At 42.4% G+C, this 22,931-nt stretch overlaps 1 protein-coding gene across 4 annotated transcripts; it reads right to left on the bottom strand.

Annotated features, from left to right (window-relative positions):
* Positions 1-1,414: 1,414 nt before the first annotated feature.
* Positions 1,415-22,437, bottom strand: cspg5b (chondroitin sulfate proteoglycan 5b). 4 transcript variants are annotated; one of them, XM_042506659.1, is made up of 7 exons: positions 22,286-22,437; positions 21,433-21,604; positions 12,117-12,882; positions 10,392-10,580; positions 9,678-9,840; positions 4,860-5,024; positions 1,415-2,588 (listed from the first exon to the last, which is right to left on the bottom strand). In XM_042506659.1, exons 3-7 carry the CDS (start codon positions 12,806-12,808, stop codon positions 1,911-1,913), a joined length of 1,887 nt encoding a protein of 628 aa, XP_042362593.1. In that variant the 5' UTR covers positions 12,809-12,882; positions 21,433-21,604; positions 22,286-22,437; the 3' UTR covers positions 1,415-1,910. The 4 variants fall into 4 exon arrangements, with proteins under 4 accessions (XP_042362593.1, XP_042362592.1, XP_042362590.1 ...); XM_042506658.1 differs by lacking the exon at positions 22,286-22,437 and adding an exon at positions 21,879-21,908; XM_042506656.1 differs by lacking the exons at positions 21,433-21,604; positions 22,286-22,437 and adding an exon at positions 19,031-19,600.
* Between the last annotated feature and the right edge of the window lie 494 nt (positions 22,438-22,931).

The raw sequence follows: 22,931 nt of genomic DNA, 5'->3' as shown, positions 1-22,931 counted from the left end.
TAAACCGACGGAACGGAAGACGGTGTGACAGCTCCAACAGCAACTGTTGCCCTTTTTACTTTCCCTTACCAAAACTCTCACACATGCATGACCCCCAAAAAGAGTGGAAGTTCCCCCCACAACTTTTTTTCCCTGCTATATGGCAAATCCAGAGGGACACACAGAGCAGTCTGTCACACTGCAACCTAAAGTAGATAACACCCGACCGTTAATGTAGGCCTAATTAACAGGTAGAGCAGCTGAGAGCGGAGTGATATATGAGGAGTTAAAAGTCCAGCTGTTGTTGAATTGTATAACTGCACCCATTTAATGCCAGCTGTTGTTTAATTAATTTTTTTAAAAATGAAATCCCATGGATTTAATCTTTTAAAGGCAGTAGTGGAAGGAGTTTTCAGACCCTTCACTTAAAAGTGAAAATACTAATACCACCCAATGAAAATGCCCTGTTACAAGTAAAAGTCCTGCTTTGAAAAAGGTAATCAAGTAAGTAAGTATAATCAGGAAATGGTACTTAAAGTAGCATATTAAAAGTGAAAATACCCAATACTAAACTTCAAGATTATTAGGGACACACACACACACACACACACAGCAATATATATATACATATATATATATGTTCAAAGCAGTTAAAATTATTTTGGTGGAAAAAAATACTCCAAACCTCAAATTTTGAAAAGAAAAAAAATCCAAATTCAACATTATTGAAAATGAAAAATAGAAAGTAAAACAAAAGCTCATTTTTTTAAACTTTATTTTTCTTTCTTTCTTGACTAATGCTCTTGGATTTTTTTTTTTACTTTCGTTTATTTTTTATGTATTTAGTTTTTTTTTTTTTTTTTTTTTTTTTTTTTTTACTAATTTTCAGGCTATTTCAGTTGAATTTTCTTTTGGTTTTTATTTATTTTTTATTTATTTACAAATTTTCCTGCAAATATTGGATAATTTCTTCTACAGTTACTCACTGCCTTCTTCCAATATTTTAGAAATTTTTACTCAGGTTTCAAAGGGTTAAATGTGAGTCTCATGCATAGACACATGTACATGATTAACACACTGTAGTTCATACTGTAGACTAACACAAACAGAGCTCTAAAAAGTCACAGAATAAACAAGGAGGCTAACAAGGGATTTTACCCCTGTGATTTACTGCTTTTACAGCCTGAAATCTTCCTGGAGCGCCAGTGTTTGTTCCGTCCACACGGAGGCAGCAGAGTCACTCTGTTTTTAATCATGTAGCTTTGCAACACTTAAGGCAAATCCCCTGTATCTTCTTATGGCTTTTGCTGTCTGTTTAGTCTTTGTTTGCTTTTCCTCTCAGCTCTCTCCATCTTTCGAACACAGTACTGCACACTTTGTTGTATTATCTATTTATTGAGGATTAGAAACATGAAAAACATACAAAAAAGCCTGTGAAAACATGAAATAATCGTACACACCGAATACCAAAAGATTTATATAAACACTTGATAACACTAAGGCTAATGTAGTAAACCTCTATGAAACCTCAATGAACAATATCCTCAGCAGTTGCTGACGTTGGCACCGTGCTATAACAGCAAATTCACATGTAGTGGTTCACTTTGTGCTTTTGTGAGCAGTAACCTGAGCTTTGAGAGGTTATTATTTACACGGAAGTGTGAATGGCTGCAGCATAACTAAGCGGTGTTGAATGTGTGTTTTGGTGCATTCAGCTGTCCCAGTTCTAGTTTTCTGGCTCCATGGACCAAGACCAGGTGATGTGCACCTCCTCTGAGTATAAATGTGAGGAGGCAGGGTGCAAAGATGGATGATTGATAATCTATAAATCACTATGAAAAAAAGTTAGAGCCATGATGGACATATCGCTGGACAGATTAGATTATGACAGATGCTTGTGCGTATGGATGCCAGGCTGGGCGGAGGCCAGGTCAGGAGAGTGGCGGCAGGGATCGGGTGCTGGCAGGGCTGTACTTCGCCCTGGATGGTGATGGAGGAGGCTGGGTGAGGTGAGGGGAGGAGGGGGATGGACGCAGATGTCCGCTCTGGTACTCTCTCCCACTCCCTGAGCGCTCTGAGCTGGGAGCTTGCGACCGACCTCTGGGCCTGCGTAGCTGAGGCGGGGTGGTGGAGGAAGGCGGCATGTATTTGTACATGGAGGGAGAGTGATGGGATGATGGATGGCGAGTGGGGGAGGAATAGCAACCAGGTGCAGAGTGACGACTAGGTGATGGGTGGCGGCCAGGTGAGGGGTGGCAACCAGGTGTGGGGTGACGACCAGGTGAGGAGTGCCTCACAGACAATGGTTCACGGTTACCGGGTGGGTGGTCCCTGGTGTGTCTGGGTGATTTGGGTGACTTTGGCACCTTCGGTGACTTGGGTGACTTGGGCGTCTTGGGTGTCTTGGGCGATTTGGGCGATTTAGGCATGGGGTGAGAGGAGGAGTAAGAGTTGGCGCTGTGAGTGGGAGGGGCTTGGCTGGGAGAGGCGGAGTCTCCATTGTTGGCAACCTTGTAGAGGAAGACGTCATACTGAAGAGGCGAGCTGGTCTCTGGGTGGAGCTTAGCCTCTTTGGGGAGGAGCACTTCCAGGCCAATAGTGACCCCATCCTGATGTGGGAATATGTTAAGTAGAGAAGCATGCAACAATGTAGGAACATTCAGAGAGACAAAAATAATGACAGAAAAATAAACAAAGAAATACAGGCATGTTTGAATCATTAGACATGAAACCCATTGGTACAGACATGTTGTCATAAATCTGTAGATTTCTTAGCCACCCAGGGAGGGTGGAAACACGCTGTGAACAAAAAAAAGGGAGAGCGTTTACGTGGACATGAATAACCTGTTCACGATGAGGGTTTTGGACTATCCTGTTTATGTGTTTGAGCATGTAAACACCATATTCTGTTCATGAGAAGCCCAAATATGCTAGCTGGAGTACTCTGAAAGAAACTAGGATGTATACCAGGAATACACATGATGGGATTTTCCCTGTACTCATGTAAACGCCATATCCCAAATATAATTATATGGTATGATCATCCAGGATGAACGTCAGAAACAGGTTATTCATGTCCTGGGACATCTAGAGAAAATCTGGGTAAGTTGGTTGGTCATTTGAGTAATGAATTTGTATTTTTGACTGATATAAATATGCAAATAATGACTTTGTTTTTCTTTGATACGAATTTATATCAGTTATGACTTTATATTTTATGTATGACAAAGATAAAAGGTAATAAAGATAAGTTTAGGAAAATTAGCTAGAGTGTATTAGAGTATACGCTTAAATCAATAAGGATGCTGATAAATTATAAATCAATGACTTATGGAGAAGGAGTGGGGTTAAATAAGTTTGTACTTCTTCTCACTCCTTTTTGAATATGTGTACCAAGTATCAAGTGTTAAAAAAAAGATTAAGCTTTATTATTTTCATAGTTTGTAAATATTACTTTTCCCCTGTCTGCATGCTTGTTTGTTTGTACAATAATAATAATAAATAACTCTTTTCTTGTTTTTTACATGTTCAAAATAAATTTCCATATCAATATTTTAAGAAACAATTTATCCCAAAAAATAAGTATTTTATCTCTAACCTGTAGTACTTTTTTATCAGTTTTGGTTGTTTTGGTGCAAGTTGCGTTGGAGATATCTACGACCAATACCTCCAACACTAGGCAACTAACACCAGAACAATCTAGCCTGATAAATAGCACTACGGGTAAAAGGCCACTATTTATAGTTGATTTGGGGGTGAGCTGCCCCTTTAAGTAAAAAGCCAGCTTGGATTTTTAATGTTCTGAGAGGGAGAATAAGAAAAGAAATTATATTTCAAGCCCTTGTGGTATCCTCCATTCATTTTGGAGAGCTGTCTGTGGTGCTGATCGGGCCCCGGGTAGCCATTGTTTGTCTGGTGTAATCTGTGAGCAGCCTACTGTAGCACAAAAGCAGGGTCAGCCGTGCATTCACTCATTAATAGCAGGGGAGCAGTTGGGCAGTAGTTAGCTTCATCATGAGCAGACATGCAGAGAAAGAGAGAGCGAGAAAAAGAGAGAGGGAAAGTAGAGCTAATAGCAACACTCAGGGACAAGCTGGATAAAATTAAAAAGATTTATTCCAACAACTGTGAACTATAATCCTCCATGTATACCCAAAAAAGTACAAAAGAACCTCAAGTACATTAAAGTATTATAAATCACATTGAAAACCAAGACACAGCGTGTTTAATATATGTATATAGATTCAAATATCAACTCCAAGCAATTACTTTGACCTCATGTAATCTAGACGTATCCACTTATTAGCAATGTCAAATATGAATATTTCGCAAATACAGATTCACTTGATTTCCACTTACTTCTTTTGCAAATATTACGTTTTCAGACACTTTTCTTCGATAACACCAATGCATGCGGGCAGAGAGAGACAGTAAGGCGGGGCAGGCAGAGGCGAAGGGAGGGTTTTGGGAAAAAGGAGAGGAGACAATGAAGGAGCGTTCATTGGCCAAAGACCAAGGCAGGGCATCAGTAGAGAGGAAAGTCAGTCATTAGATGGTCCAAGCCAGTGATTTTAGTCCAGCTTATTAAGAGGCGATAGAGGAAAGAAAGGAGGCGAGGCGCCACTATGTGATCAGCATTGGCATGGCCGCCTTGTAAACAGGACTATTGTGCTTCTCAAGTTGTGTCCTTAAATTCATGTTGTGCTTACTTTTGACATTATGCCTGATTGGACTGTTTAAAACACACAGTATGCACTTTGTAACAATAGATAACAATTTGTTGCAGTTTGTGTGCGTGTTAAAAAATTTTGGTCTGATTCTCAAGCAGCACACTTTGACAGAAGGTGACATTATACCAGGTTGTTCTGGAGCGTGTTTACCTCGGCGCCCTCCTCTGCATTGTTAGGGGTGTGGCCCTGGTCGTGGACGACAGAGGTTGGACGGTTGTTCTCGTGTTTGGGAGAGTGAGAGTTGAGGATGTTCATTGACCCCTCTTCCTTGGGTTGTGGGGACTTTGCTGGGTCCTCTTGCTTCTGAGGATCATCCTGTGGAGAGAGTTTATTACTGAATATAGACACACACAGAACACATGGGACACAGGTGAGTAGATGTTCTGCACCCTGAGACCCTGTCTATACACATACAGATATTTTAGTAAACAGGGCTGCCATTACAGAGTAGGTCTGTACTATTACATGCAGTAGGCACACAGTCGGGACATACTAGATCTTCATAACACTGTGCCCTAATTTTTGACCCCCTTGTTCATATATCAAAGAAAACATCTGCAGAGCTTGTCGGATATCAACCTAAAGAGCTCTGCTGTTGATACTTCATAATGTTTAATTTTTAAGTTTTAACATTGTGGACTCAAACATTTTATGTCACTAAAATTAGCCTAGATATACATTTATCTATTGTTGTTCTGTTTTTTTTGCCCTTGTTGCTAATCTTTATGATTATTTCGTTCATTTAAACAATTAAAGCTTATATAATACAATTATATTACTATTTAAGTCCTCGATTCCAGTCACTGTAATGTCGTCAGTCACTGCGGCGTCTGTCAGCTGTCAATCAGCTGTTATCTGTTTGCGGCTCAGTCAGTGTGACATATTCTCTCACTGCACAGAGGATTGTGGGTAAGAGTAGCCAGATAATCATGCTGGCTTGCATATTGCAAAATCCGACCGGATGTAGTAGAGCATCCTGGTATTTTTGGCATGCTGCACCTGACTTACTATGTATTGGGGCATACTAAATCTTTGTCTGGCACACTATATAGTATGGTAGTATGAGTATTGGAACACACAGAGTTTGAGGTCACTAAAACAGATTTTTTTTTAAAACGCCATCTAAAGGACAGATTTTTCAAAGCTCAGTCATCGTGTGTCTGTGTGGACATGTAAAATAGTGTTTAAAAGAGTGTCTGGGAAATGATGACATCATCTACTTAATTCATGCATGTCAGTTGTCGTTTTGTTGAGTGCTTTGTTTTACTAGGTCAGATTATTATTGTGAATATCATGTTTTCTTGCGTTTTGGATTTCAGTTACAGCGTTTTCCCCTCCTGTGTTCCTGTGCTAACTTTCCTTTATTCACCCATCTACATACCTGTCCTGCATCGGCCTCGTTAGTCCCTCCCTGCTCCTGAGTTTCACCCAGCCAATCAGCTTCCTGCCTGTTCTCCACCTGCACTTCATCCCCTCATCAGTCTAATGAGTTGACAGTTCTTTCTGATTTCAGGCAGGTGGTGCATTACACTCTCACAGGTAAGCTCTGGGTCAAAACGTGGAAAGAAGAGGCTTCATGGCTACCTCACATGTACTGGAGGAGGCACATATCGGAACTTTGGACTAGCTTGGACTGAACGAACTGAAAATGTAAAATAAATCAGTAAATCAGTACCGTCTGAAGCAAAATATCTCACAGGGAGTTCTCCTGCATGTTAGAGATGATCACTCCTGAGCTCATATCGGGTCACTTTATAGACTAATACTGCACCTGCATACTCAGAGTTTTATCTAATCAGACAATTACGCCGCAGCATTTAAAAGAATGCCAGTCGGACCTCTGACATTTTAAAAACTGTATTGCAGGCCATGTGTCTGCAGGGGCTTTTTAGCCTCTAGACCTGACATTTAGAGCATCCGGAAGTCACAGACACTCATCTATAAGCACTACACTGAAATGCCAGCAGAGCTCTGAGAGCAGTGGCTTACATAAGAAAAGCACGTCACTATTTGTTCATTTCATTTAGCCCAGCCAGGTGTGGCTAATAAACTGAAAATTAATATATGATTTGGAAAATCCATTAGTGTGTGCTTGTAGTTGCCGGGTGTTAGATGCAGTAAATACATGCAATTATTTAAGTACGTGGGTTTTGTTTCAACATTTAGGGGAACAAATATGACATGGGGGGTCTGGGGATGCTCAACCAGAAAATTTTAAGCATCAAACACCTCATTTCCTGCATTCTGGTGGATTTTTTATGCACCAACTTGTGCTTTTTCGTGGTGTTAAAATAAAACTCCTCTGCTATTTTAATAGTTTTATTGGAGGAGGCAAATGCACAGGTTCTAAATAGTAAGAGGGGCGTGTCCCCTGCGTCCCGCCTGAAATCGACACCTATGCAATCATGAGTCAGAGATCTGTGTTTGTATGGCTATGAAACTACTATGTTTGTCTGCATGTGTCATTTAGCAAATGACCAAGCCATCGATCGATTGGCATGTCACAGACATCTGAAGGTCACACGCACAGCAGGCAATAAGTAGGGCACCATTGATCAGCCAGACTGGCTACCGCTGGACAAAACTCGCTAAACGCCCTTTCACACCAGAGACAACAAGCTCAACAAGCTTAAAGTCGCTGGGGGAAAATGTCTATGTTCTGTTAATCTCATAGACTTTATGTGCTGTTTATGGTTCATCCCTGCTTATATCTGCCTCTATCAACAAGATTCCTCATTGTTTATTTAGATTAAAATTTAACCATGCATTAGTAACCCTACAGTACACACTGTGTTGGCCTAGTAACCCAGTAGGCGAGCATCATTGATGAATACCAAACAGGGGCACACACAAATCTGCCTGCAAACACAAAACCCCACAAACACTCAGAAACACAGATAGAAATAACTGCATCAATGCATACAAGTATCATATGCATAGATACACATGCTGCTACAGCTCACGTCATAGCAGCACTACATGCATGACCTTTGCAAGAGATTTGGGTAAAAAGAGGGGAACCTGCTGCACAAGGACCCTAAAATGGCTGTCTGAGCTTTATGGGCACAAGAGTGAAGCCAGCAGTTAAAACAAAATGGAGGCTCAGCTTCCTCACAGATGGGCAAGAAAGGTAGCAAATAGGGGAACTTTCTATTTAATCACACAGCTGTCACCACGTAACACCTTTGAACAACTAGTTGCAGGATTCCTTGCGGGGAGGTGATTAATTATTTTAACCTACAGAGTACGTGGAATACAGCTGATAACAAGAGTTTGTGGAAGTGAGGTTTGAAGTAGATGAAGGGCCGAAATTTGGTGGCTAGCGCTTGCACAGTAGGGAAAGTTCAAAGCAAAGCCAGGGAGGGAAATTGCTGAGGGACAATGTGGACATTTCCGCTCTGCTTACCTGTAAGTGATTATAAGGGTTTCTGGGTTTATATTCCCAGGTATAGCTGGTTGTTGGTGGCCTCTGAGGGGATCAGTGAGTGTAAAAAGCATTAAACACACACATACTGTACATTTATAATTGTAAGTGGAAATCCAAATGACAAGTTCCTCATGTATCAGGGTACTAAGGTGAGTCAGATGTGTGCACAGCTTAAAGGGGACTTATTATGCTTTTCCTCGTTTCTGAATATAATATTACAGTGTTGGCTGATTATATTAGACATAGCCAAAGTTTCAAATGATGTGGTAAATGTTTGTAAAAGTAATCCCTGTGAGCAAAAACCTCAAGTTCTTGACAGTTCAGATTATTCCGTTTCCAACTGTTTTTTCCACTTTTGAGACAATGTGACATCAGCTTGTGATGGATTTCTATAAATGGTTGTCTGCTCCACGTGTGTTGCTACAAGTGCTTACCATAGACTGTATGAAATAATGGATGTAGATACAATGATGTCACAATGATGTTTTGTAGCCTTGAGTTTGGCATTTTGCATGTCACCTTCTTATTTTTCAGAGCCAGACGTGACCACATTTGGATGAGGTTGTGGAGGAGCAATGGGTGGATCTGACCCAGATGTAGCGACGCCTCACAGATAGTCTGTCCTTAAAGTGGCCCCACCCTTAATTATGCATAACTCTAAGCCTTTAGGAAACTGAAACGGGTGAGTTATATCAAAACTGACCCCCGTTCAGTTGTCATAATTGTTGAAATTAGCTACAGAGACTAAAATCATTTTTGTACCAGGCTGTAAACATGTTTATTTTTGCTGCAAAGTTGAGCCTTTTAACATGGGGTTCTATGGAGATTAACTCGCTTCTGGAGCCAGCTTTAAGTGGCAATACAAGAAACTGTTATTTCTGGCACTTCTGCCTTGGCTTCATTTTTCTGCCCTGTAGGTTTTAGATTTTGTAGCTTTTACTGGTGATTTTTCATGCTATAAAGTGCTGCTGTTCTCCATTATAGTCATTCCCCCCCTGCTGCAATGATGGAGAAGAGACACTGAGACGGGAAGACCAGCAAAATGTTGACCAATCAGCAGATTGGGCTTTTTCTGGAGAGTGACTTCCAGAGACAGGCACTAACATGGACCGTCTCAGACGGAGGGCAAATATAGTTGTTCCAGCACTGACACTATGAGGAAAGTTAAGTGTGTTTGAAAATCAAGACATGTAAACATGTTCTAGTAGTAAACCAGGTACAGGTATGAACCTGAAAATGAGCATAATAGGTCCCCTTTAACTTAGTGGTTTGGAGCAGATAGATGGCCATGCGCGAAGACAGAAAGACAGGCAAACCCAGACAGATACAAAAATCAAATCTCTAAGCTGGCAGAGAGGGAAAAAAAGGAGAGGGCTTCATAAACAAAGTGGACAACAGATGGAGGTTACAACAGAAAACAAACAGAAAAGAAATCGAAGATGCGATGAAGGGGTGGAAAAGTTAGAAAATGATCAACAGAGGAGAAGATGAACAGAAGGAGATAAAAAGGAGAATAAACATGAGGAGAGTTTGGGGCGTACCTGACAGATAATGTTGTCATAGTATGCCAGGTTGTGAGTGTGAGCTTGGGGAGCGGGCGGAGGAGTGTCACACAGTTTCCTTACGTTTGGCTGCGAGCCGTCAGCTGTTGTGGAAACGGAGAGGCCGTCCGTCTGTGGTTCGCTGCTCTGTGGGCGGTACTTACTGCAGGAGGGCAAAGACAGACATTTGTGTCATAAATATTGCAGTTAATACGTGGAGGGTTTTTATTTTAGCTACCTATGCATTTGTATCTCTTTCAGTCCATTTCCCTACACTGCTCTGCACCGTGTGAAACTGGGGTTAAAACCTCAAAAATGTCTCATCACAGTAACAGAAATAATTTAGTGGATATCAACAAGAAATTAGGTCCATTGTAAACACTATATTGCAGCTATAAAATCCTATGTGATCTGATGGATTTTTCTCACTGTTCACTGCTTGTCAACACTTGACTTCATCTCCATTTTACTCCGTTCTCACCTCTGTGCTGCTGCTGCTACGCTTCCTTTCTTGTTTGATTTCAACATCCTCTCTCAATCATTAGGTTGTAAAGTCTACCAGGAATTAGACTGACACATACACAGTCACAGCTGCCTCCCTCAGCACCCATTGCATAGTGCAACTCACAGCACACACTTTTTTACATTCACACCTCCAGGTCACATACACACACACACACACACACACACACACACACACACACACACACACACCTGCGTTTGCGAAGGCGCTTGTTCTCATTCTTGAGGCGGTGCAGCCTCTTGGCAAAGAATACGATGATCATAAAGAGGAGGATGAGCACCACGGAGGCCACGCCCACCACCGCACACATCACCTGGAATTCTGTGACGGCCCAATCACAGCGCGTGCCTTTGTTCCAGATGTAGTCCTGCACGTTGCACCTGGATGCACAAAAAGCAGCATTATTGTCCTTTTTGACAAGCACTTTGTAGGTCAGAAAAACAGCACAAAATAACCTCTCTCCTGACCTGCTGTATAAAAAAGCTGAGAGGTTTAATATGAGTGTGTGCCCACTGCTCTAGCATGTTTACAATATTTATAGCCACAGCATGTAAGCCTGAGTAAAGAGTGTAAAATGGTACTCAGAGCTGATGACATGGTGTCCCGAGGTCTGTCCTGCAAAGCAGGGATTCGGCCTGCATCCTAGCTCTTAATGAGATCAAAGGATCAGGATACGTGCGTGCATGTGTTTGTGTGTGTGCATCTTTGCGATAGTCCTGTCTTTCTCCGCGCACTTGCTTGTGTTCGAACGTGAGTTTAAAGTGTGTCTGCACGAGTGAGTGTGTGTATGCATGTGTGCACTGTTACTCAGCAGGTAAACGTGGTGAGCAACAGTTTACCTCTGAGCTTACACTGAGTCTGCTGGATAGGACAGATGGTGTTATCAAGGTGTGGTAGTGTATGTGCATGAGCGTGTGTGTCTGTGAAGGTGTGTGCACGAGAAGTGTATCCCTCCCTGACCTTACTGTACTGTCCTTATACTTTCTGTGCACATGCTGTGTGTGTCTGCATCAGCTGTCACAAGCCTAGGTTCTTAAAGTGTCTCTGACATGTTTGTGACATGTGAACCTTCTAGGACCCTTAGGACACCTGGGGCCAGCCTACTGACTGTACCAAGAGTTACCACATTTTGTTATCATGCCGCACAAACCTGCAGTTACTTCCTAGATGATGTTAGACAAACTCGACTCTAACTACTTTTAAGTCAAAGCTAAAAGCGTTCCATTTTTTTACACTGCTTACTCCACCCGGTAATGACTACAAAATTATTCTTAAACTTGATTTTTGATTATTTTAAATCATCTTTTTATTCTTGCACCTCTTTATTTTAATTTGTAAATCATTTTGTAATTTATTTTATCTTTTATATCTTATCTCTTTACTTTTTTTTTTTATTGTAAATCTGTATCCTTTATTATGTTTCATATTTTATTGCTCCGCAATGCACTTTGAATTGCTCTGCTGTATGAAACGTGCTATACCAATACAGCTGCCTTGCCTATGTGCACACATTCTCTCCCCACCCCCCCCGCCCCAAAACTGAGCTAATCCTTTGGCGACCCTGCTGTGATCTTGACAAACCCCGATGACACATTAAGCCAACCTCCTATCTATGTGCGTGTCTGTGTTTTCAGTGTCTGTACGCTTGTCTGAAGTGTCCTAAATCTTTTCTTTTGTGTTGCAGAGGCAACATATTGGAAATCATACCAACAAGATAATTAAAAAGGGGAATGCTTTTTAAGCGCCTGACAAACCCCCAACCCCATATAGCCCTGCTGCCTTCACATACTGTGCAGTGTGTACCACTTTTCCTCTAAAAAGTCACTGCCTTCTTGCAAGTGCTATGAAAAAACATTTCTCCATTCAAGGACAACAAACCAGTTAGTGTAATTAACAAGTTTTTGTGTTTTTCTCACCTGCAAAAGGCTCCCATTCCTGCCACCACGGTGCACACCCCTCCGTTGAAGCAGAAATTGGGTTCAATATCACATTCAGACACACACACCCCAGGTCCAGAGCGCACAAAGCCCAGCCTGCAGCCGTCGGCCCCCATGGCCCCACCAAAGCCCAACCCTTTACCCTTATCCGGCCCTGGCATGGGAGGAGCTGGTAAGGAGGGTCCGCTATCCATCTTAGGCCTCACGTTGTCGGGAACAGCAGGAGAACCAGCCAGAAGCGGATTCTCGTCCTCCATGTCAGGCGGAGGTGAGGGGCTGGGCTCAGGTTCTGGGGTCGAATCTAGCGCAGAGAGGTCATCATCAGGGGATAGGTAGTCGTAAAAGTCAGAAAGCGTCCATGCAGTGGGGTCTCCTCCTTTTTGTTTCTGGGGTTGTGGTGCTTTGGCCCAAGCCAGAGCATCGTCAGAGGGTACAATATCCGGCGCAGGGCTATGGAACTCTACGGTAATAACATCATCGGACATGGGGTTTCCGGGCTGGTCTGGACCCGCCCCTCCAGCAGTGAGCTCTTCCCCAACAGGTGGATCCTCGTCTACTACATCTAAGCGGGCATGTTTATGCAAATGGTGACGCTTAGTGGAGCTAAGTGGGAGTTTAGCTCCGAGCCCAATCAGGTGGTCCCTCTCTGCTGAGTCGTCACTGAGCACCATCCTGGTGTTCAAGGCCTCCTTGTTGACAGATGATTGATTGTGGTGATGATGGTGCCTGGCCAGTGTATGCCTCCCTGTAAATCAGACACCAAAAAAAAAAAGTTTTAACAAAGCAATCCAGCAATTACGTATTGCACTTTGATAAAGTTGAGAGACTCGCAAGAGTCACGTTAAACAGAGACTTGTCAAAACCAGACCATTTAGTCCAAATTATGGGCCAACCTCCAAAAACTCTTGATTCTCTCGATACTCTGTAATTCCATTGTATCTTTTCATCAGACATGGTTAACACCTATGTCTTTGAAGAAATGGTTCAGCATTATGAGGAATATGAGTTAAGTTGCATTTTGTTGAAGCCTGCCCCACTCGAAGGGAACACTTTTTCCCTGAGTGCTGGGCATTTTTTTCCCAAGTTGTTTTTGAGACAACCACTGAAACATCGGTCTTTATCCTAACCACAATTTTGCTGTGAAGCAATCTCACAGATCTATACCTTGTGATCCGACACTGTACGTTGCTACTTGTTATCACTGCGACCACAGAGGGCCTACCTCCCAAATAATCTGACTGGACAATGAGAAAAAATGATAATAATGTCTGGCAATTTTTCCGCTCTAAGTTGTGATTGTTTTCTCAACTCGAGGGGTCTAGGGTGCTCCTGCAAAAACACTCACTCTTACTGACAACTTTTTTAAAAACCAACCTAGGGCTGCTTAAATGCACTCTGTGTCTGACTGGGGCCGAACACGCTTATATGTTAGTATGTCAGACTTATTTAATATGTGCGAAACATTAGTTTGAAACTGATAGAATATAAATTGCATACTATTTCTGGTAAAATATTACATTTTACGTATATGCACTTGACACTATGCCAGTATAAATATCCCACGATGCCATGTGTTAGTGACAACAAAATTTATAACAGACAATTGCAGACAGCAGCAAAGACAGCTCTGTAACGTCAATGACGCTTCAGTTTAATTTAAAGTGTAAGATTTAATTCAACTCAAGATGCTCATCATGCTTGCTCTCTCTGTATTGCAGATGCTGGCAAAGCTAAGTTTGGCACTGGTTGCCATGGTTACTACATGACAATTACAGCTCAGTAAAAAAATACATACTACCGTTTTTTCACACAAACATATGTTAAGCAGTACTACACATATTGTTTTTGTAGAGCATACTATGCGATTTGGAAGCAGAGCAAGAAATAGGCCCACATATAACTCACCATAACACCACAACTTGTCATTTTAACACTTTAGTTTATGTACGGATCAAACAAACAAAAATGTGTTAATAAATGATAGGTATGTAGATTTTGGTACCTTTTGACAGAGCCAGGCAAATTTTTTCCCCCCGTATCCAGTCGTTATGCTAAGCTAGGCTGACAGGCTGTAGCTATTTATTTAATGGATAGGTATAACAGGGGTAATAATACTATCGTCTATGGTGCTATTAGAAAGCTCATTTCCCAAATTGTGGAACCGGTATATTAAAATATAGCAATTGTAAGTAATCCGAGTCCAAGGTGAGAGATAACCATGATGACATCACCAGCGTTTGTAGCTCTTCCAGAGCTACTGATGACATACAGGCTGAGTGGCACTTCATGTGATGGGTAAAGTGACTGTAATGTGTAAAACTGATTGATTTAACATAATCTTATTGTCAACACTGCATTCGTGCCAGAGTTCGTCACTTATCTTTGTGATCTTATCTTAATGTAGACAATAAAATGAGAAAAAAAGACTTAGACACACACACACACACACACACACACACACACACACACACACACACACAAATCCTTTTTTTAACTAATCCCAAGGTACTGAGTGTGTTTTGTTTGATAAAGATTGTGGCCCAAGGATGAAGCATAAATAATTTAAATGGATCCCTACAGTATACATAGAGATGCCTTAAGGCTGTGCAGGCTAGTTCTCTAACAGGAAACTATTATGTCACAATATCCTTCCCCATATATTTGGCTGAATTTGATGAATACAATACAATAAAACATATGCAATATACAGGCAATGTGTTCTCATCAGAGAGCTGATTTGTGAAGAAGTGCAGCTCAGCAAAAAGCCTGTCGGGGTTCACGCTTGTGAGCTAAGTGATTAATTGTCAAAGAAATCAGAACAAGAGGTGAAGACTGCCGTGTAATCAGACTGTAATGATGTAGGATTAGGCACATCGAGTGACTGACTAATGTGCTCTGTTGACCGAGACTGGGTGAGGATTAGATTGGGATTTAGAGCAATAGGTTAGAGGCTGATTGGTCAGGCACTTCTCCTGAACTTGGCAATCTGCAAAAAAGGATGCACATAAATAGGCAGAGAGATGGACAGAGACAGAAAAACTCATGCTGTGCAGCCAGGCATTTCAAACCCACAGAACTCCTTTAAATTTAAGTAGAGATCCCAAAGTTTCCAAACATACAAAACCTTACAGGGTCAATTTTGGTTAAAGGTGTAAAAAATAATATTAAAAAGTACATGGCATCATGCTGATTTCCATTTCATAGAATGTTGCAGCAGTAAAAACATGAAATCTTGGGTTTGTACATTTAACTCAGCATAAACATCACATGGCTTAATTCAAGCGTGGGAAAGAGTTGGAGGCTGATAGAGATACTTCGAGGCTGTCCCAAAAGCTAGGTTTGCAGCATTGAAGCTTCACTGAGAAATATCTGCACTTAATCAGAGCTTTGTCGAGGGGAGATGGTATATGAATAGACCATAGACTGCATAAAAACACACAAACAGACGGGGCTCTGTGAGGATTTACTCTTTTTTGGAGCCGGCCTCAAGTGGCCACTTGATGATCTGCAGTTCTGGCACTTCAGCCTTGGCTTTAATTTTCAATCTCTGAGGTTGCCTCTTGGGCATTTTTTGAAACAGCAATTTTAACTGATGCAGCTAAAATAATGTGACACGTAGCCACTTTGTTCGCATCCAGGTTGCAGTAACATTAGTCATAATAGCTGGAAAATACACTTATTTGAGTCAGATAAGGAGATCTTGTAATCTAACTCTTGGCAAGAAAACAAATATGCATATCCAAAAATGTTACCTTCAAGGGAAAAGAGATAGAAAAAAAGAAAGAAAGAAAGAAAGAAAGAAAAGAACAAAAGAAAGGAAAAGAAAGATGCACAGTATACAGTTTGGGAAATGTAACGTTCCCACAGTTGACTGAAAATCAAGAAGCCACCTCTTCACGCTTTTCCACTGGTCTGGTACAAACAGCCAAACTCAACCAAATTCTTGGCTGGACGGCTTCTCTCCCACTGCCACCCTGAAATCTCTGTGTCCAATGGGATCGCTGCTTTCAGTGTCTGGCACTTCATTCAGAGCTAATACTAAAACCATCTGAACGTGCCTCGAGTCACGAAGACTAGTGGTGGCTGAGGAACCATGAGATTCACCTCACACACACAGAGACACAAACACACACTGCAGTTGCCATGGTGAGATGTAAAGAGGTGCCATGTTGAAAGGAGAATTAGAGCGAGGGAGTTGCAATGGAAACAGAGAATCCAGTGTTCACGCTTTCTCTCTCTTGTTTTTCAATCAATCAGCCAGCCAGGCAGTAAGCGTTACATGCCAACTCCATCTCTGGGAAAACCGAGCCGGAGTGAGCTCGAATGCTTCACAGTTTGTCAAAGAGATAGACATGCTCCACCCGTTAAAACTGATTACAGCTGATTCAAATTTCATTTAAAGGTTCAATCTGCCAATTTGTTCCCCGTTGAGCCGTAGATGCAGCATCCTGTTAGCAGCTGGCAGTCTTATAGTGATTACAAGAGCAAAAGGGAACATGAAGAGATTACGAGGGCAAGACCCGTAAATTGAATGTTAGAGCCTCCGCTTAGCAATTTCCGTCTTAGAAATAGTGTGATTTGCACCTTTAACTCGTGATCATCTCTTCACCTCTGGCATCATGCTGAGCATGTCACCATGGTAACAAGATTCACCTGAGGTCACTGTGATTGGCTAGAGTGCAGATTCTCAGCAGCTTTTTCATCTTACCAGCAGGACAGGACTCAGTGGGAATTATGGGTAGGTATCCTGCACGCTGTTCTGCTACAACCACCTAATTCACAGTCAGCACTCGGGATTAGGTCCCAGTTAATACACAGAGCCCAGTGACAATGTGTAATCTAAATAACAGCCAATTAATGATCAAATATATCCATGCATATAAAAAGTATTCTTCCTCTCCATCTTTGTGTGTGCGTGCGTGCGTGTGGATAAAAGGGAGTCGGGGAGATGCTGATGATCTGATCTATCGTGACATATCATGAGCTTTCTGGGGCTACAGGGCAGATGGACCTCACAGTATGCGCTCACTGAGAAACACACACAAACACACACTCACATAGCGGAGCACCCAAGAGTCTGGATTTGATCCATATTGCTTTACACGGCTATCAAGAGCAATCTGTGTTTCTGTATAATTGTGTGTATGGGTGGATTGATTTATCTGTTTTATGTGGTGGTGAAATGAAAAGTTGATTAGTCAATTAGTTAAGTTTAAGTTATTCTAAAGAAAAAATCCCAAATACCAACTGATTCCTACTTCTCAAAGGTGAAAATTATAAAAATAAAAAAATGTTTCTTTTCTCTAGACTTTTTCATAATGTTGTCAGACACTTATAATAGCAGTTTGAGTCTGTCAGTGGCAAAAACAAGCACTGTCAGTGGATGTAAATTGATGCTGCACAATTACCACTGTAGGGGTTGCATTCAGTCTGGTTCACAACTACTGCAGCAGTGGCCTCCCTCAATACTCCTTGTCACTTAGACACAAAAACGTGGTAAATTATGGTCCAGGGTCCCCTTTAGGATTTTTTTCCATTGTCTGTTTTGTGTGTTTTTCTTTTTATTGCATGGTCTGCAGGCCTAATAGCTTGAATTTTTATAGCTCCTTTCAAGGGACCCAAGGACGCTATATGAAGGCCATACATTATGGGTCATGGAGAAAAAAAAATCTTCTTCTCACTCTCCCCATATTCTCCCCAGATACCCAAAGAAATTAATGAAGATCCACCTACACAGCACTCCTAATGAATCACATATGTCCTCAGCCACGTGGTCTCTGGGGCTTTAAGCATGACAGACAGGACGCCTGGCGTTTATTTACCGGTCAATATGTCACTGTGTTAACGCCTGGTTACACATTGAGGGCGCGAGATGCGGCGAGAAGGGGAGGGGGTGCAGTGGCAGCTCGTGTCCACGTGAACCCCGGCGACCCTCGGTGTGCACGCGCCACCCTGTTGCTGGGCAGCGTCAGCAGCGCCCATTTCTATATTTCTAGATTTGCCACATTTTCACTACTCTCAGCGCACGCGCGCGTATGTGTACGCCAGACAGACATCGCAGAGACTGTCAGATTTTCGTTCCCACACTGACTTCATCCGTGTCTCCAGGGATGGACTGACAGTAAATGAGAAGACGAAGAGGGGGAGAGGTGGTTGTCTCGGGCTTCCTCGGAATGTCTGAAGGAATTCAATCCTTTCAGCACGGTGAATGGGCCTCCTGTAGCCTGACCACGGTGCACCTAATCCCGCCTTTGTCTGGGCCACGCACCGCGGCGGCGAGTCCCAGCTGCAGCACTGAGCTGTCAAATGTCTCTGATCAGGCCCGTCTTTTTTTCTTTATACAGATGTTCCTTACTGGAGCTTGTAAAATTGAGAACAAGTCATTTACCTTTAAAAAGGCCATAGTTACAGGAGGGAGATTTTTTCCGCCACACTGATTTGACGTGAGAATGGCTTGACACAGCAAGGGGTTCAAATGTCATTAATAAAGCAGTGACAAAACATATGCAACATACAACAGGCGTGATTTACAACATTTGAGTGCAATTTTAAAGCAAACAAATAAGATATTAACTATTAACGCCAAAATACTATGAATTAACAGCATATTTAAAATATCAGTGTCCACATAAAGCAGAATTCAAAACGTCAACGTCTCGTGCCACTATCAAAAGGCTCAAAGACAGTTGATGCAGACTATAAAGATGTGATTAATAAATCCCCAGACATTAAATGGCAATTGTATTCCCATGTCACATACGTGGACAATTGTCATTTTCCATATTGTATGTCAATGCAGGTGTGATTCGATCCACGCACGTGCGCGCTTGCTTGCACAAACACATGCACATACACACGCACAGGGTGGGACTCCGGTAGTGCGGTGGACTTACCGTGAGCAGACAGCGGGATGATGACCATTGAGATGGTCAGCAACACCTGCCAGGTGCCCAAACGACGGTCATCACGCGCCATACCGTTGGCTATCTTTTAGACACACTGATGCAAACTGTGATACCGTTCCTCGTTTCGCCGGTCAGATTTTGGGGCTGTACGATAATCCTCACGGCGGATCCTTCAAAGTTCAGATCTTGCCGGTTTTCGCCATGTCGCCGTTAACCTCCCCAACGTTTGGCCTCCCTCGCAGATGCTGTGATATCTCTGGACCGTTTAACGGCTCTGGCTGGGGTCCATTGTACCGAGCGGCTGCCCTCTCATCCACACCTTCAGCGCGCGCGTATGCGCTTCAGAGTCCGTCGGCAGCACCGCGAGGAGCTGTAGTAGTGGCTGCGCGCGACCTGCGGAGGGTCTGCAGACGAGATTTTAATGAGCCAGGTTTGTCGCTGCCTGCCTGTCTGTGTGCGATCCGTTAAGCCTTTGGCTGCATAGAAGATGAGCGGTAAAGCACTGCACGGCACAGCACGGCGCGGCGCAGAACGGCACGGCACGTCGTGCGCGCACAGTGCGTTTGGGTGTCAAAGTGCGCGCGCAAACACACACACACACACACACACACACACACACACACACACACACGAGTAGGTGCTCGACAGTGTCCAGTCTGCTGTAGCTGATGAAGAATGGGGCTGAGTGGGGGATTTAAACAGCGTCTGTTGTCACTGGGAGTCAGTATGCTCCATTTTACACGACAGTTAATGTGTGTGAACATCATGTCCAAGAGTCTCAAATTCAAATTCAACTGGCATTATGAGCATGAACAAAAATATGATGTTGCAAAAGCAGCTTACAAAGCAAAATAACACAAAATAAAGTCAATTTACCCATATACAGTCATTCATCCCATATAGCCTATATCAAATTTAGAGGTGCATCTGTCTTCTGTCATTCTGTCTCTCCCCTACATACTGTACATACATACATACATATCAACAAAGAAACAACAACAATATATTACTTCGAAATTAGTAATAACGTATGTAAAGTAAGAGTAATTGCCTAAATGAAAAGGTAGTGTGAGCTGTAAAATGAACTCCAGCTGTTATGTGTTGTGTCGGTTGAGTCTGACATTTATTGCTGCTTCTGCGATGCTGACACTATTTTCTTGAAGCTGATGCTACATTTTAATCTGCTCAGAGCATATCAAAATCTTGTAGAGTAATTTTTATAAAGAACTTTATATACGCTGCAGTGTAGCAGGAAATGTCTCTTTCTCTTTTACTTTGGGTGGTGTTTATATGTCGGCAGTTAACTGGGTAGTCAGCAAAGACAAGTGTATGTGTGAGCATGGTAATCCTCTTACTGTTATATATTGTGATATATGCTCCAGACAATGCCCCCCCACCCCCCCCACACACACACACACACAGACCATGAAAATTTAAATGTTCCCCCTTTCCACATGCCCCCCATCCACCATTAATACACTCTCCCAGTATTATTCACACCCTAGCACACTTTTCACCCTGCCTTTACACCATTTAATTTAACTATCATTCCCCCTATCCTAAATGCCATGATAGATAATAGAATTGCTTTTAAATACATTTATGTAATCACTGCTCTGTGACACTAATCCATTTTCCTGTTTCGCTGTCTCTTTTACTGTCACAAACTGCAAACAAAACGGCCTGTGGAGGGCTGACTACCCACTCTCCTAAATGGGATTAAGTCAAACACATTATGAAATAATTGAGACCAAATGCTCTGTTCCTAGTGAGAAGAAAAATTGCAGCTTCACCCATTTCTCATTGAATCAGGAGTGAATTGATCTGAGCCTGCTTTATGCAGCGCCCTGCTGCTCCCCATCAATCATCCTCTAAAAAAAAAAAAAACAACCTAAACTGAGTCCATTCCCTTAAATTCCCACTGTCAGTGACGGGAGAATGGGATTTTGAATGAGGGACAGAGCGAGAGAGGGACAGATAGAGAGAGGGACAGCCACAAGAGGGTAAGAGAGAGAAAGACAGGGTGTGTGTGATGGGATTCAGAGGATGGACTGAGTGTTGGAGAGAGGGAGCTGGAGAGTGGTAGAGATGGAGAAACAGAAAAATGTTCACTGATGCACTGCCAAACAGAGCAGAACGAAATTGCTTCCGCACCCGCCTACCCCCATACACATACACACACACACGCATATCAGGCATGAAAAATACACACAAACACGTACATCTTTCAACTCTCATCTTCCTATAGTGATTGAATTAATCCAGTGTTTGGCTTTTTTACAGGCTGCATAGGTTAGTTTTCAGACTGTATGGGGAAGAGAGAGACATGTTGTCTTGTGCAGGATGAACAGATGGATCTTACTGAGAAGCAGAATGGAAGAATAACTCACCTTAGTCGACGCCAAGCTCTGTGCGTGCATGTGTTTGTGCATGTTGTGCTCAGGCCACGGCGTTTTTTCCATCCTGTTCCTGGGTTGAACAGTGTGGGGCAAACAGGATGTCCAAAACCCCTCTGGTGCATTCCCTGTGTGTGTGTCAGTGAGTCCAATGTTGCAGTCTCCACTGTAGGGAGAAGAAAAGGCGGCTTATTATACTCTACATACATCAATAAAGCCTTGCATGTCTGACAATGGGCAGATAGTAGAGATAGCTGGAATCACATTTTTAAAACATTCAGTGTACGCCAGCTTCTACCACATTCTGAATATCTCTTTTGGACTGGCCTCTAAACATATGTCGTCACAGAAAAAAAGCGTTGTATAATATCTTAGAAGACACAAAATGTGCTCAACTCATGATTAGACCTGTGTTGGATTGTTAAAAAAAGGCCACTCACACATTCCAGGCGAGATCATCATGTATTCTGGCAATTTCACCAACAATATACACAGGTGGGGTTAATTATAGGCAACCAGCACAGGGACGCCCTCATCCCAGCAGGGGGAGCCACAACCTTTCCAGGCCCACAGACTCGTGATCACACACACACACAGACACAAAAACACATACACACGCGCGCACACGCACACAAGCAACCACAAGACCTTGGCTCCACAGTCCGCAGCATAGTTCACTGTAACTGTGTCGGCAGGAGGAAAACAGTAAACGCATCTTCGCAAACGCAAATGAAGTAACTGTAGTCACGTTTCATAAAAGACACAATGGTTGGGCGTCTTTAAATTTAAGCACGTACAGTTAGCCTAATGTGGTTTGGTTTAGCAAAAGTAACATTTGATGACATACCTTGAACTAACGCAGAGTTCACTTGGTTCAGGCCTCTGGGAAAGTACCGGGAGAGGGCTTTATGTCTTGTGACCTGTTTTTTAAGACCCATAGACTGTAGGTTTATTTATATACTGCAATAAACGTATATCTTATAAACAGCCTGTGCTACCACCCCACTTAACGGTACCGTTTCCTTGTTTTAAGCTAGTTAGTGCCGTGGTCACATGATGCAGCTATTTTAAGTATGTAGACTGGCTAATGATTACATTATGTGCAAATTTTGGTGCATTACTTTTTGTGGGAAAGTGTATACACAGTGCACAGCCTGCTCAGTCTCAGGACTTTGTTTTTGATTAACTCTTAATTTAACTTAACCGGACTTTGTTCCTTAACTACCACCACTGTAAAACAATCATAAATCTGTGCGGAGCAGCATAACATTCCACTGTGTGAGATAACATCAGTGGGGTGAGGGCCTGCATAAGATACAGATAGAAACTAGAAAAGTTTTTTTTTTTTTTTCCCAAATTAGTTTCAAGTTAAAGTGAGGTTAACCTGTAAATTGCTGACATGCAATAGCGTTTCAAGAATTGTAGCATTATATTATATATGTTAATGAACAACCGAAATTCCAGTCAGCTGTCTTGATGCAGTTTTTTTTAAA

Source organism: Plectropomus leopardus, chromosome 18, assembly GCF_008729295.1.
Source record: "Plectropomus leopardus isolate mb chromosome 18, YSFRI_Pleo_2.0, whole genome shotgun sequence".
Lineage (NCBI taxonomy): Eukaryota > Metazoa > Chordata > Actinopteri > Perciformes > Serranidae > Plectropomus > Plectropomus leopardus.
The sequence above is the reverse complement of the archived record's forward strand: the minus strand, read 5'-3'. Positions and strand labels throughout refer to the sequence as shown.

Coding starts and splice junctions, on each gene's coding strand:
- cspg5b (XM_042506656.1), bottom strand. CDS start 19,112: ATGGCGCGTGATGACCGTCGTTTGGGCACCTGGCAGGTGTTGCTGACC. Junction 9,841..10,391: donor AAGCGCCTTCGCAAACGCAG/GTGTGTGTGTGT, acceptor GCCCTCCTGCAG/TAAGTACCGCCCACAGAGCA. Junction 5,025..9,677: donor ATGACAACATTATCTGTCAG/GTACGCCCCAAA, acceptor CTCTCTCCACAG/GATGATCCTCAGAAGCAAGA.